Source organism: Centruroides sculpturatus, unplaced genomic scaffold (genome assembly GCF_000671375.1).
Source record: "Centruroides sculpturatus isolate CEXI.00-Female unplaced genomic scaffold, Cexi_2.0 scaffold230, whole genome shotgun sequence".
Taxonomy (NCBI): Eukaryota; Metazoa; Arthropoda; class Arachnida; order Scorpiones; family Buthidae; genus Centruroides; species Centruroides sculpturatus.
In genome coordinates this window covers 131,312-144,736 of record NW_019384716.1, presented here as the reverse complement: position 1 = coordinate 144,736, position 13,425 = coordinate 131,312, and the positions used below count along the sequence as shown (strand labels likewise).

At 31.2% G+C, this 13,425-nt stretch overlaps 1 protein-coding gene across 1 annotated transcript in view; it reads right to left on the bottom strand.

Annotated features, from left to right (window-relative positions):
• Positions 1-5,155: 5,155 nt before the first annotated feature.
• Positions 5,156-13,425, bottom strand: part of LOC111627929 (ATP-binding cassette sub-family E member 1) — a 53,367-nt gene continuing 45,097 nt past the window's right edge. Inside the window, exons 12-16 of the mRNA XM_023371616.1 lie at positions 13,165-13,296; positions 10,390-10,559; positions 10,052-10,317; positions 9,870-9,981; positions 5,156-5,698 (exon numbers count right to left, since the gene is read on the bottom strand). Coding sequence (XP_023227384.1) covers positions 5,648-5,698; positions 9,870-9,981; positions 10,052-10,317; positions 10,390-10,559; positions 13,165-13,296 — 731 coding nt within the window. The 3' untranslated portion in view covers positions 5,156-5,647. The remainder of the gene's footprint in view (positions 5,699-9,869; positions 9,982-10,051; positions 10,318-10,389; positions 10,560-13,164; positions 13,297-13,425) is intronic.

Below are 13,425 nucleotides of genomic sequence, written 5' to 3'. Positions count from 1 at the left end.
AAAAATAACTTGACCTTTGGAGACATCATTAATATAAATAATTTTTATGGCCGTTGAATAAGAAGTGTTTCTTTCACAAGAAATGTATAAAATTAGTGCTGTATTAGACTTACGGTACCTAATTTACATACTGTACAGATGATAATAAACTGAACTTACTAGCCTAAAATCTCCGTAGCGTGTTGCCAGGCGGCAGAAAGCATATATATAATTATAATAAAGTTACAATAAATTAAGTTAATATATAATTATATATACAGTACCTAATTTATATATAATTAATATATAATTATATGTACAGTACCTAATTTATATATAATACTGTACAGACGATAGTTAAACTCAACTTACCCGCCTAAACTCTCCGTAGCGTGGCGCTAGACGGCGGAAAATAGTTCGGCTGCTCATCCGCGATGACGAGTTGGCGATGACGTTTTACCGCGTTTTACGCGCTCCGTTATACGAATACTGCCACAATTTTTTCGCCGCGTTATAGGAATCTACGTTATTGGAACCCGCGTTATAGGGTCTACTGTATTTGTTCGAATTCATGCTTATATCGATATTGAACAATTCCAAACTCTCGGTTTTCCTATGAAACGGTGAGCGTTCGGGTGATCGGTCGTAGCCCCGGCGGACGAGGATCGCTGGACGATGCAGATGTTCGGTGTTAAGCTGCGGCGTCCTAGGTGATCGGCGGTAACACAACACAATAGATAAAGCACAACTGTAGGCTTAATCCAGAGACCCTCCTTCGACCTTGAAGTTCCGATTTTTATAGTTTTTCCCCCACTATTCGCATTTCGGATTGGTCCCTCCTCCCATTCCTCGCTTCCGATTGGTCTCTCCTTTGTCTCCAGGTGCAAGACGAAACATTTTCGGGTCGCGGGAAAGGTCCGATTCGAGATGTCCATCTGATACCTCTGTCGACTCTGCTCGGTGACTGTTTATAAAGCAATAACACCTGCACTCATAACTCAGTCCGTTGTTTACCATTTTTTACGTCTAAGTAAATTTAACGATCATTTTCATCTTTCATCTATCAAAAGTTTCCCTTGTTTTGTTCGAAAAGGTTTATCTCGGCCAACATTTTATAGACTCGCGAGTCAAAGATCTACCTGTTTATGAGCGCTCGTATTAGAGTTTGTCTTCCGCTAAGACCTTGACAGATAGTTTGACACATAACTCGAAACGTTCCGAGTCTCATTGTTTACATCTTGTGCCGCGCAAGAATTCCACGGTTTACTCGAGTTTGAACCTCGTCTGGAAACCCACACAACGCAGAATTTTCCGAGTTTTCTTCACATTTGTAATACCTAAATAGGGGTCAGTTTCCCATTGAAATTTCTCCCGAGAGGCCCTCCACCCTACGTGTCATGTTATCATAATATCAATCAATCGATCTTTATTTGATATAACGAGTGTTACAAAGGGAGTTAAAATTTTTTTTAAGTTCGATACATGAACAAAGAAATTATATAATTTATACAAAGTTAGCATTGCAAAATTATCACCAAATAAAATTTGGTAACAAAAATCAGATGGCAGTGTAGCAACTCGAACATCCATAAGAATACTGCAAGATTCGAGGTGTTTTCTCATATCCATTGCTGTTCCACAAAAAGAACATCCGGAGTCATATGACATTAAATATTTTACCATTTAGGTTTATCGAAAATCTATTTAGTCTAAATTGGGCAGCAAATGACTTTATTTTATAACTCAAATTAGACAGTAAATAAGGCGCTGAAAGCACTATCTCTGATACGTTGAGCCCCTCCCTCACCATTGTGGGTTGGACCAAACCTACCATTGGGAGTATGGTCCAACCCACAATGAACAGGATTGAAGGCCTTTTAGAATTGCCTACCTGTATCTGAGTGGAAAAACCACTGAACATTTGTAGTTTTTTGTCAGTTTGCGTACCGCCGACAGTCTGACAACGTAGAATTTTCAGAATTTTCTTCACGTTTGTGACACCTAAATAGGGGTCAATTTCCCATTGAAAGTCTTCCCGAGAAACACTCCTCCCCACGTGTCATGTTACACCATATACAAGTAATCTAATCCCTTTTAATATTCACATGGCAAAAGAGTAATATTAATTATTAATAATGACAATGGCTACATCTAAATTGATATCTGTGCAATAGTTTTAATGTATGCAGTGTTGCTGTTGATGGCAGTTTATTAATCAATTATTGTACAATAAATAATTAAAATCACTGTAACATAGTTCAATTATATTAAAGAAATTTCAAAATATGCTCTCCCCCTTTCTCGAAGAGCATATGTAACTCAAACTTCGAATTCTTTGGATTTTTGTCCCGTATCTCGAAAAAACGGCTCTCCGAAAAATTGATGATGTCATCTGTTAAAAATTAAAAAAATTGATGTGCATATTTGCGCAAAACGTTTTATGACTTAAATGCCAAAGGCACTAGCTTTAATAATCATATAGTCACAAAGAGAAATACTAAAACCTTAGGTAAACTTCAAAAAGAACTTTTAGATCAAATAAAAATTATTCACCTTTTCAAAATTCGAGTCGACAATATCTAATTTAGAAAAAATTCAATCACCGGTAATAAAGAAAATCTGTGTAAATTAGGATTCAAACATACAATAAACTCTGAATGTTGTTAGGAGAGCACACAGATCGAGTAAACTAGATACGCGATATTCAGAGCTATACATGCCTATTGCAAGTTCAGTCAAATTTATGCCTTTGCTAACCGTTTGCATTTCGAAGCAACTTACTTCTGTTCCCAGATGATATGGATAGTCTATAGAAATATAAAATAAATTAACACTTTGGATTAAGTAGAAAAATTGATTTTTTTCACATAGATTGCCAGATTCGCACTGTGCGTGAACACAGATTCGCTCAATGGACAAACCTGACAAACTACAAAATATTGACGGTTTAGCTCCGAGAAAATTCATTTTATTCCAAGCAAAAAAAAAAATAAAGTCGACGCTTTTCCTCGATTATAAGAATCTGGAATTTGACATATTAGAACGCATGAACATTCAACTGAACTATCTTGATTTGTGTGAAGGAATACCACTCATACTTTCGTAATGAAAATATCAATTCTTTCTTAGTTTATCTATATAAAGGTATAAAAAATATACTATGATTAGTGTAATTACTTGTCTGAGGAATTACATTTTATGGAAAAAATCCAGGTGCGATTTGATTTGGAACAGACTTCTTTTAGTAATTTGTTAGAAACAAGGTTTTCAGTTCATTTTTATATTTTTAATAGTTAAGCAAAAATTCCGTTGGAATTATAAGATTTTAAATCTCCTTTACCTCGTTGCGCAGATAAATCTGTATACTTCCTCAAATTCATTCTACAAGCATAAGAAAACTTCATTACTAATTCGATTTATAACACACCGATATCTTAATATTATCCGTAATTTTTTCGTCCAATGGTTCTTTCTATTTTTTAATATTTGAAGACAAGTTCGCCCAAATAGGGATCACCATTTTTTTCCGAGAAACACCCCCGAGAAAGTACAGATGGTAACAAACAAGACGTTCGTATAACACCAGTTCTGATTTTAGAAAATCTTTGTGTTTTTAATTGGAAATCTTTTTGTTTTTTTAAAGGACTTTTTTAAAACTTTTTGGCGGCTAGTAGCCTAGAAAGGAAGGTCGGTCGCCGGAAATGTACTGTCTAGAACGCAAAAGAAAAAAATGGTGATCCTTATTTGGCCGAACTTGTCTTCAAATATTAATATTATCCTGTAAAAATAAACAATTTAATCCGTGTAAAAATGTAAAGAATCTTGTAAAATTAGGCATTTTTTTTTTGTAAAATTAATCTAGTGTTCCATTCAAAAGAATAAATCACTCAAATGAAAAACATCATCAAAGAAATCTTTGTTAAATCATTCGTCATTCTTTGGAAGCAAAATATTTCTATATTGCAATAGGCTGTTAATAATGTATTTCCTATAATTCATTGGTTTTCAACGTTTACTTGTTTTATTCCAATTAATTTTTCTTTTTTTCCTTTCTTTTGTTAAGCGATTTTCTTAGTTGTCAGCTCAAGAAGCAGTTTGAAATATATTTTAGTTATGCTTATAGAAAAAGCTTATAACAAAATTTTTATTTTACAAAACATCAATTTTCATTAATCTTTTTAAAATAAAAAATTGATTTTCTTATTTAAATATATTATACAATTTCGAAATCTAAATTCCTTTCACAAAAATTCAGATTTTAATAAGAAAAATTGAGTTTACTCATTAATTTTCTGAATTTAAATGTAACAGGTACCTTTAACGAATTTTTAAACAATTAACACTTTAATTATCTTACTCCATAAATTCATATAAAAGTATGATTTAAATCAATCAGTTTTTCTAAATGCATTGATTAGAATTTATATAAATTCTTACATTGTTATTTACATTCCATCATACAATATTTTATAATTTATATCATCCATTTTTCTTACTCAAAAATTCAAATAATACTTTCAAATTATTCATTTGATAAAAAAAAGCAATCTGTGAAAAATCAATCCAGTCTGAACAAAAATATTCAAATTAGTCTATAACAGAAAATTAACATTATAAAAGAACAATACTTGTTTTTAGAACCAGTAATAAATTATTATTAAATAAGTAAATACTACATGGTTCAGTGTTTATTTAGTCATTTTCAATTTGCTGTAGACTCATTTCCTTTACATACAAACGCAAATAAATCATTTCCATTTCATAATCTGCATATTTTAACTAAGTAAGCTAATTATATGATTTACCAAATTAACTGCAAATAAAAAGTGACAGATTAATTTAATTGGTTAAATTGAAATTTAAGTTTTAAACTGTTTACAAAATACCATCAAGAGTTCAAATATTTCAAGTGAATATTGATCCTCGATTTTCCAGGGCACAGAAATGAAGATATACAATTTATAAATATACGCATATAATTTTACAAAAATAAATATTTACAAAAATCAAATTGGCACTCTACACAAAATGATTTTATGGAAATTAATATATTGTATCCTTCAAACAGGGTCAATAAAATAGATGTCAAGTGTATCTGTCAATGGATAATCGAGAGTCAACAAATAAGGTTATCAATGATAATTAATAGATTTTTTTTCAAAGAAAGAAATTCAACTTTTATTTTTTCATTATTCCAATTTTAATTTCATAACTTTTTTAATACCATTTTTATGAATAAAATAACTTTCATTGCTGTGACCAAGATGACAGAACTTTATTATATTTTTTATTTATTTTTGTTTTAATCCTCTTTCATTTTAAATATCTCTTTTAAAATTTTATCTTCAATAATTTTGCAATGTTATATTAAATATGGTCAATATAAATATTTTTACATTTTAATTATTTTATAACTTTTTTGTGTGTAATCTCCAATTTTCTTTAGGTTAAATTTCAACCTGGAGAAACAAAAAACAAACTGTTTGATTTTCTAGTATAAAAGATTCAGACATGTAAAAGCAGTTCTATAAGAAAACATTTTGGCCCATATCATAAAATATGGGAAAAATAACTCCCTTTTTAATCATGCTTTGTTCATATCCTTTATAGTGGTCTCCTTGGAATTTGCATTTCTCATAGCCTGTTCAATCATAATTGAGGAATGTATTCAGTAGTCTTCCAAGAAAAAGAAATTTCCACCTTTCTTTTGTTCTATGTCCTATAAAATTCAAAATAAAGTTTCAATATTAATTTTAAAAACTCACTATTGACCATTCTAAAATATTAATAAATAAAGGAAAGTCTAATTCAGATTAGAAACATTTTGGTAAATTTAAAAATGAACTTTTAGAGAATCTTTTTTAAAATATTATTTAATATAATTAAATCATCATATTAGTATATTAAGAATTTAACCATTATTTACAATGTTTATTTCTATTTAATAAAACATTCATTTTAAATATTATGAAAGATTTTCCTCGTAAAAATTCAAAAATGTTTTCATAACACGCAGAATAATTTTCACGTGTTTAAAACATCCTTTATATTGATTTGTTTAAAAAAATTATAATCTTAACCTAGTAATATACATTAAAAATGTTATATCTATATGATATAAAGCATTCTCATTCCTTCATTCAATGGAAATAACAAACAAATTTTAGGCAAACTGGATTGACAAAACAATTTACAGTTAGTCCCCAACTTATTGGACTGTCTGTATCTGTATTTACAACAGCCAAAATTAACATATGAAAAAAATTTCAAGTTTAAACAATCAGTAGCACTTTTTAATGGCATGGTACAATAATTTCATGCAATAAGCATACACACACTATCACATTATATAACAATAACTTGTAATTTTTATTCATGTTTAACAATAACTATGATTTGTGTACGATTTGTTACAATTCAATTTATATACAGTAATACCTCGACTTACGCGAACCCAGAGTTACACAATTTTCAAATCTCGTCAATTTGTCTTTTGTTTGAGTGCCATGCAACTCTTGATTACTCACTCCCCCACACTATTGTTCAGCTTACATGTTTGGACATGTTGTGAAGAATCGACACATAGCTACAATTTATTTTGTGTTATTTATTTCTCTGTATTTGTTATATCTATGCAGACTTGAGAGACTATGTGGTGATTTCTTGTAATCGTAAACGAATCAAAAGGCGAGATAAGATTAACGAGAACATTTATTAGCTTACATACATCCGACTTGGATTTTACACAAATTGCGAAATTATACCCAGATTTATGCAAATTCAACTTACACGGTCATTGCTCAGTCCCACCTATCGCGTAAGTTTAGGGTATTACTGTACATATATATATATATACATACAGTGGGGTGATCAGTTAACGAACATAATCCGTTCCAAGACTTTGTTCATTATCCGAATTGTTCGTTAACCGATTATCGATTTACCATAGGTTTTCATGGGAATTTGATTAATTCATTCCAGAGACTCCAAAAAATAAAAAAAATATATACTTTTTCACTATGTTTATTTATATGTAATAGTAAAAATACATATATATGAAGTCTTGCATTTTTATTAGTCATGCTTTTTCCATTTGTGGAGGTTAAAGAATCTGTCCAATGTCAATTGCTTTTCTCTTTTCTTCTGAATTTTTCGAAAGTAATTAACAGTATTGTAATTGTAGAGATCCCCAACCCCATTAACCTTATTCTGGTTTAGATGCCACTTGGATGATCATTGTTCTGACATACCACTTCTTCAAAAGATCTTTGGCAGCAGATGTCGACATTTGGAGTTCTTCTGTCATCAGATCAGTTTCATGTTCCATTATAAGCTCTAAAACACTCTTTATTTCTCAGATGCGATTTTCATTACTCCATTAGCAGCTTGAGACTTCTTGATATATCTTTCATAGCTAAGATTGTGCCTAATGTAGACTTGTTCAAGCCATACTGCCTAGCAACATCAGACATCTTTGTGCCCACTTTCTACCTTGGCTATTATCTCTTACTTGGTTTCTATGATGAGCACAGTTCTTGACACTCCTCTTTTTAGGCTCCATAATATTATCATTTTCTTTTTTTAATTTAAAAAAAAATTCAGAAAAGCCCTTACAAAAATTCAGAGAACAGAAATCAACTAGCCCACAAAAAATTATTTAAATGCAAGGCCCGGATGACATTTGGTATTAAAACGTTAACAAATATTTGATGAGAGTTAAACTTTCACCTTTCGTAAATAAACTCTGAAAACACAAAACTTGGCAAGTGCCCCATCCTGCAGTCTCGCGAAGACTATAAAAAATTATTTGTCAGAAAGGTGAACAAAAAGCTGGAATTACAAGAGAAAGTTTCAAAATTCGGATGAATACTATCTGATCAGTATCGGGTTGAGCGTCGATGTTGACGTCTCCCGCACTCTGAAAGGTTTCGAATTGTTACCTGAAGACAAGGGAAAATCAATCGGTATTCGTTATTTTCCGTCGCTTCTTTTTATGTTAGTTCAGTAAAGTGTTCGTTATCCAAACATGTGTTCATTGTCTGTTCATAAAAATATTTCACGAAAGTATTCATTATCCAAACTGTGAGGGATGAACAGACACACAATAAAGTGTTATTTTAAATTTTAATTATTGGGAAATTCAATCATCTAAATTCGAGTGTTTTATCAAGTTAGGCTAAAAGCCATAAAAAAATTATTTCCCATGAAGTTGGTTCCTGGTTGAGGAGGATCCAGCTAGTCAGTGATGTGTCACCCGGAACTTTCGATAAAGTGCCCACATTGGATGCCAGACTCTTAACAACCGCCTGACCTTATGGGAAAAACCCAAGAGGAATAACAAGAAAGAACGAAAAAAATAAAAAAAAAAAAAAAAACAACCACCCAAAGTCAGTCATCTTCCAAAGTCCGTCCTCAAGGATTAATACCGTGACCAAGAATCCAGAATTAGGACCGTGACAATGATCGTGCCTCTTTAAGTATATCAGCTCCACTTCCGTGTCTTCACATCTCCTTGCTCCTGTTAATGGACAAGACCCAGAACCATTTGATCGAACATTACATCGGCGGTGTCATCTTACTACAGATCTTTCACTCAGGAAAGGTATTTATTAACCCGCAATTTGTTCGTAAACTCTCTCTCTCTCGAATGGCCTAGTATAATTAGGGGAATTTTAGGCATGCTATTGAATATATCTGTATTTTCTTTGGTTCTTATTAAAATTGTTATTTGTTAGTTAATATGGAATCTGAGTGAGTCACCTCCTCGTCTCTCTCCTCACCTCTACTCTGAATCCAACCGTTCACCTGCTACCGCTCGCATGATGTAAAGTCGCGATTTTCGAGTCCTGCGAGACTCAGTGGTGTCACATCCTGACATGGTGTCAAAGAGACACCGACCCTACGGTCACAAAACTGTTCATTAACCGATCACCCACTGTATATATAAAGAAACTTTCTGCAGAGATACTCAATCTGGGATTATCGTTGGGCTGAAATATGAAAAAATTGTAGACCTATAAATTCCCACTGTCGTCTGCCTGTCTTTCCTTAATTCCAAGAATGGAGTTAGATAGATGAAAGACAAGACTAGATATGGAAATCTTATAGGCAGTAGGTCCCAATTAACTATATGAGAACTTTCAATGCAAACCAGAAGTCAAGTTATCTCAATTAAAAACTTTTCCCTGAAAGCAGTTAATAGACGACTGGCACGACTCCATTGCTAATGGAAAAGTATGATGTACAGGGTGAAGACACTAAGTACTAATTTGAGACACAGAGTATATATTTTGAATTAAATAAATTAAAAATATGATTAAAAATTGTAGCCTAACATTATGACAATGCACAATAAATAATTGCTTGTTTTAATTTAAATTTTATAATACAGTTAACATGAATTCATAATAAATTAAATAAATAAAAATGAATAATTTTTGAATAAAATTAAATAAAATTGCAATCCTTTCTATGGTTTTTGGTATGGTATAATTTTTCATTTTTTAAACATGTCTCTCCACATGTATCTGTAAATCTTTGTTAATAAAACACCACAATTAATTAAAATATTATAATTTTTGGTGTGAATAAAGCTTAATGCACCTCAACAAAGTCACTGCATTGAATTATGATACATATGCACAGTAACTGATTCCCATTATCACCATTGTGTTTTTATGATACTGTCCCAAAACAGAAAGCTCCACTTTTAATAATGGATTTCTTAATACAACAATATTTAAATGTAAACTATTACATTGTAAGCTAAAAAAATCTTTAAATTTCAAACAATATAATTACTTATATATTATTTAACTAATATTTTTCACCTAATTATCATTAATACAAGAAATAGTTGTTATTCTTATTTTTAGAAAGTGAACAGTTACCTTAACAGAATTAAGTTTATTAATTCTTGGTCGGAAGTTGTTGGGATCTCTTCTGAATGTAATATTGAGTAATTCTAAAAATTTATTCATTCCTGCTAATAAAGTCTGAGGACTAAAAAGATATGAAGTTTGTTGTAAAATATATGTTTTCTACAATGAAACTTAATTTAATGTATACTTACGTATTAGCTTTCGTGTTGACAGACGGGATACCTTCAAATACAATCACACGATCTGCTAGATAAGTGGCCATGATAAAATCGTGCTCTACAACAAATCCAGTCTTTTTGGCATGAAGGATAAATCTTTTTATAACTTTTGCAGCAACTAAACGTTGCTCAGAATCTAAATAAGCAGAAGGTTCATCTACCAAATAAACATCTGCAGGTTTTCCAAGGCAAAGTACCAAAGCAACACGTTGAAGTTCACCTCCAGACAAATTTTGCACCTAATAAATATTGTAATAATTTAAGTAATTGTAAAGTAAAAATACTTAATTTAAATACCAATTATTACAAACCTCTTGATCCATTATATTGTCAATCTGAAGTGGTTTCATTACATCTGCTACAAACTGTGGATGAATATATGCATCACGAATCTTTTCATGAAGTAGCTGTCTTACAGTACCTTGAGATTTTGGAGATATTTTCTGTGGTTTATAGCTAATGTTTAATGAGGGTACCTCTCCTAAAAATATAAAAAATATAATGAAAATATTATTTATATTCATGAATTTTGAAAATATTTCTTCCGAAAGACTTAACAGATATTTCAGAAATAGCATTTTAATCATTTTAAATTAATGCTTATTATCTTATTTGATTAATTTTTTTTATTTATGTTTTTTAATTATATTGAACAGTAATCTCATACATTTATTATTGTGCTGCAATTTTCAAATTACAGACCTATAAATTCCCACTGTTGTCCATTGTCTGTATGCCTGTCTGTCCTTTGTTAATCTCAAGAATGGAGTTAGACAGATGAAAATCAATACCAGATATGGAAAACTTAAGAGGCCACAGACCCTATATATATGAACTTCCAGTTTAGACCGAAAGTCACATGTTTACTTTTTAAATTAAATGATAATTAAAAATTGCAGTCTGGCATTGTGACAATGTCACAATAAATAATTGCTCATTAATATTTTAAAAATTTTATTAACTCTATCTTAACTAAGCTATTTAAACCTTACATTATAGAAAAGAAATTTTAGATATTGAAATTAACACAATCATAATACAAGGTGTACAAAAATTATTCATTCCATTATATACGTTCATAAAAATTACATCAGTAAAGATGGAAAAAAAAACTGCAGCAGGTAATAAAGCAAACTGAAAAATTTTATTTTTCCTCAGTAAATCTCAACAACTATACTGTTTGTTGCACAATGTCCAATCTGTATTTGAATTCTCTCCAGGTGTTTTCTCTAATTTGAAGCAAAACTTCATGCTGTCCATTGTTTCATTGCTCTTTAATGCCATCGTTCACAAAGTGTACTTGAATTACTGCAATAGAAAGACTACTTGCCGCCACACATTACATGCTACGAGGAATTCCTAGACATATCCCTGCATGTCTGTATGCATGCTCAAACTTGTCACATGCCAACATTCTTGATATCCTAACATTCACCAAACTTTTTTGATACATTATATATAATGTTAGAGAGAGAGCCAGACAAAAATTTTCCCTTAACAGATCTGAGATTTCAGTTCTAAATATAAAAATTTAATTTAAAAATACACACTTCTGATTATTTATCTTAACAATTTCACTACCAACTGACAATGGTGTGTTTTTTGTGTCATTTAGACACTGGAAGTTTTGTTAAATTGCATGCATGTTACTTTTTGATACTATTTATTACTATCTGGAAATGTAAGCTGATGCTGATAAGGCAGACACTTGAAAGATATGTTTAGCACCGGCGATCAGCTGAAAGTTATCCAGAGTCACTACCATTTGTGGGCCTAAGCCCGATTGGTCTTGGTCTAATAAATGCTGATAAGGCAGACACTTGAAAGATACATTGCCAGTGCTACTGGAAATGTAAGCAACATTTTAGAAATTATATTTTATGCTTGGTTTCTTATTTTCCCATTTTTATATTTAAATATAATTGTTTTTTTGACATTTATGTCCTCAAGTAGGAATTGGTGACTCAATTTCATATAATTCTGTAAAGATTTCTTAAAATAAATAAAAATGTTTAATTCTTATTTGTGTATAACAGTGACATACTTTATAAAAAAACAAATAGGCATATTTGGTGCAACTTTTTTCAATGGTGGCAGTGAAAGTGTTAAGTTTCAATCAACAAAATATGAAAATTATTAGAGAGAATTAATTTTCTTTACTAAAATCTGACTAAAAATTTAATTTAGATTTCAGTAAAAAAAACATCTAATTCTCTCTAATACTCTAAATAATTCTATTTTTTGTTATACGAGACATGTCCGGAAAGTAAGTACCATTTCGTTTTACCGCCACCGCAGTGGTAGTATCGCAGTTCAGCACCTGCATACACATGTCTCTGGTTGATTGTCAGTCCAGTGACACCATTAGAGCCAGATTGTGTTGTTTTTCCATGTGTTAGTGAACGTTCAAAATGTTTAAGACGATTACCGATCCCGCCGACTGTGAAGTGCGTTCTGTAATACGGTTTTTGAACGCAAAGAATGTTAAGGCAGTTAAAATTCATCGTCAACTTGTAGAGATTTATGGTTAAAATGTAATGAGTGATGGAATAGTGAGAAAGTGGGTTCGACAATTCAATGCTGGACGCACCAATGTTTATGACGAAGCACGGAGTGGCCGGCCTTCTGTTGTCAATGATGGTTTGGTTGCAAAAGTGAATGAGAAAATTCTTGAAAACAGACGGTTCACAATAAGATTGCTTTGTGATGAGTTTCCACAAATTTCAAAAACTGTTTTGCATGAGATTGTCACAAATCAATGTTCAGCAGTGGATGTCTTCACTGGCGGCATCTTTCTTTGAAGAGGGTATAGACAAGTTCGTTTCCCGATATGACAAATGTCTGAACAATGGTGGTAACTATGTAGAAAAATAGTTTCCAACATGCTCTTTCATGTAAAAATAAATTTTGTTTTGAAAAAAGATTTTTTATGTGAGTTTTTCCAAAATGGTACTTACTTTCCGGACACGCCTCGTACAATTTAATTATTAAAATAACAAATTCAAAATACATAGAATTAAATTTAAAGTAATAAGTACTGTAAGTTATTATCAAACTTTGTCTATGTTGCTCTAATAAAATTTTACCTCCTTCATCTGGTTTTAATCGTCCAGCCATCATTCGAATAAAAGTTGTTTTTCCTGTTCCATTTTCACCTAACATAACAATTATTTCAGAATCTGTAAATGTGCCTGGATCTACAGCCAACTCAAAATCACCTAAAATTTAAATTTTAATTAAAATATTAATATTTACATATTTATTATTATGTAAGTGTAGTTTCATTAAATTTATAAAAATACTAGCTTACCCATCGCGCATTGCTGCGATCTCAGAAAAAAGAAAAT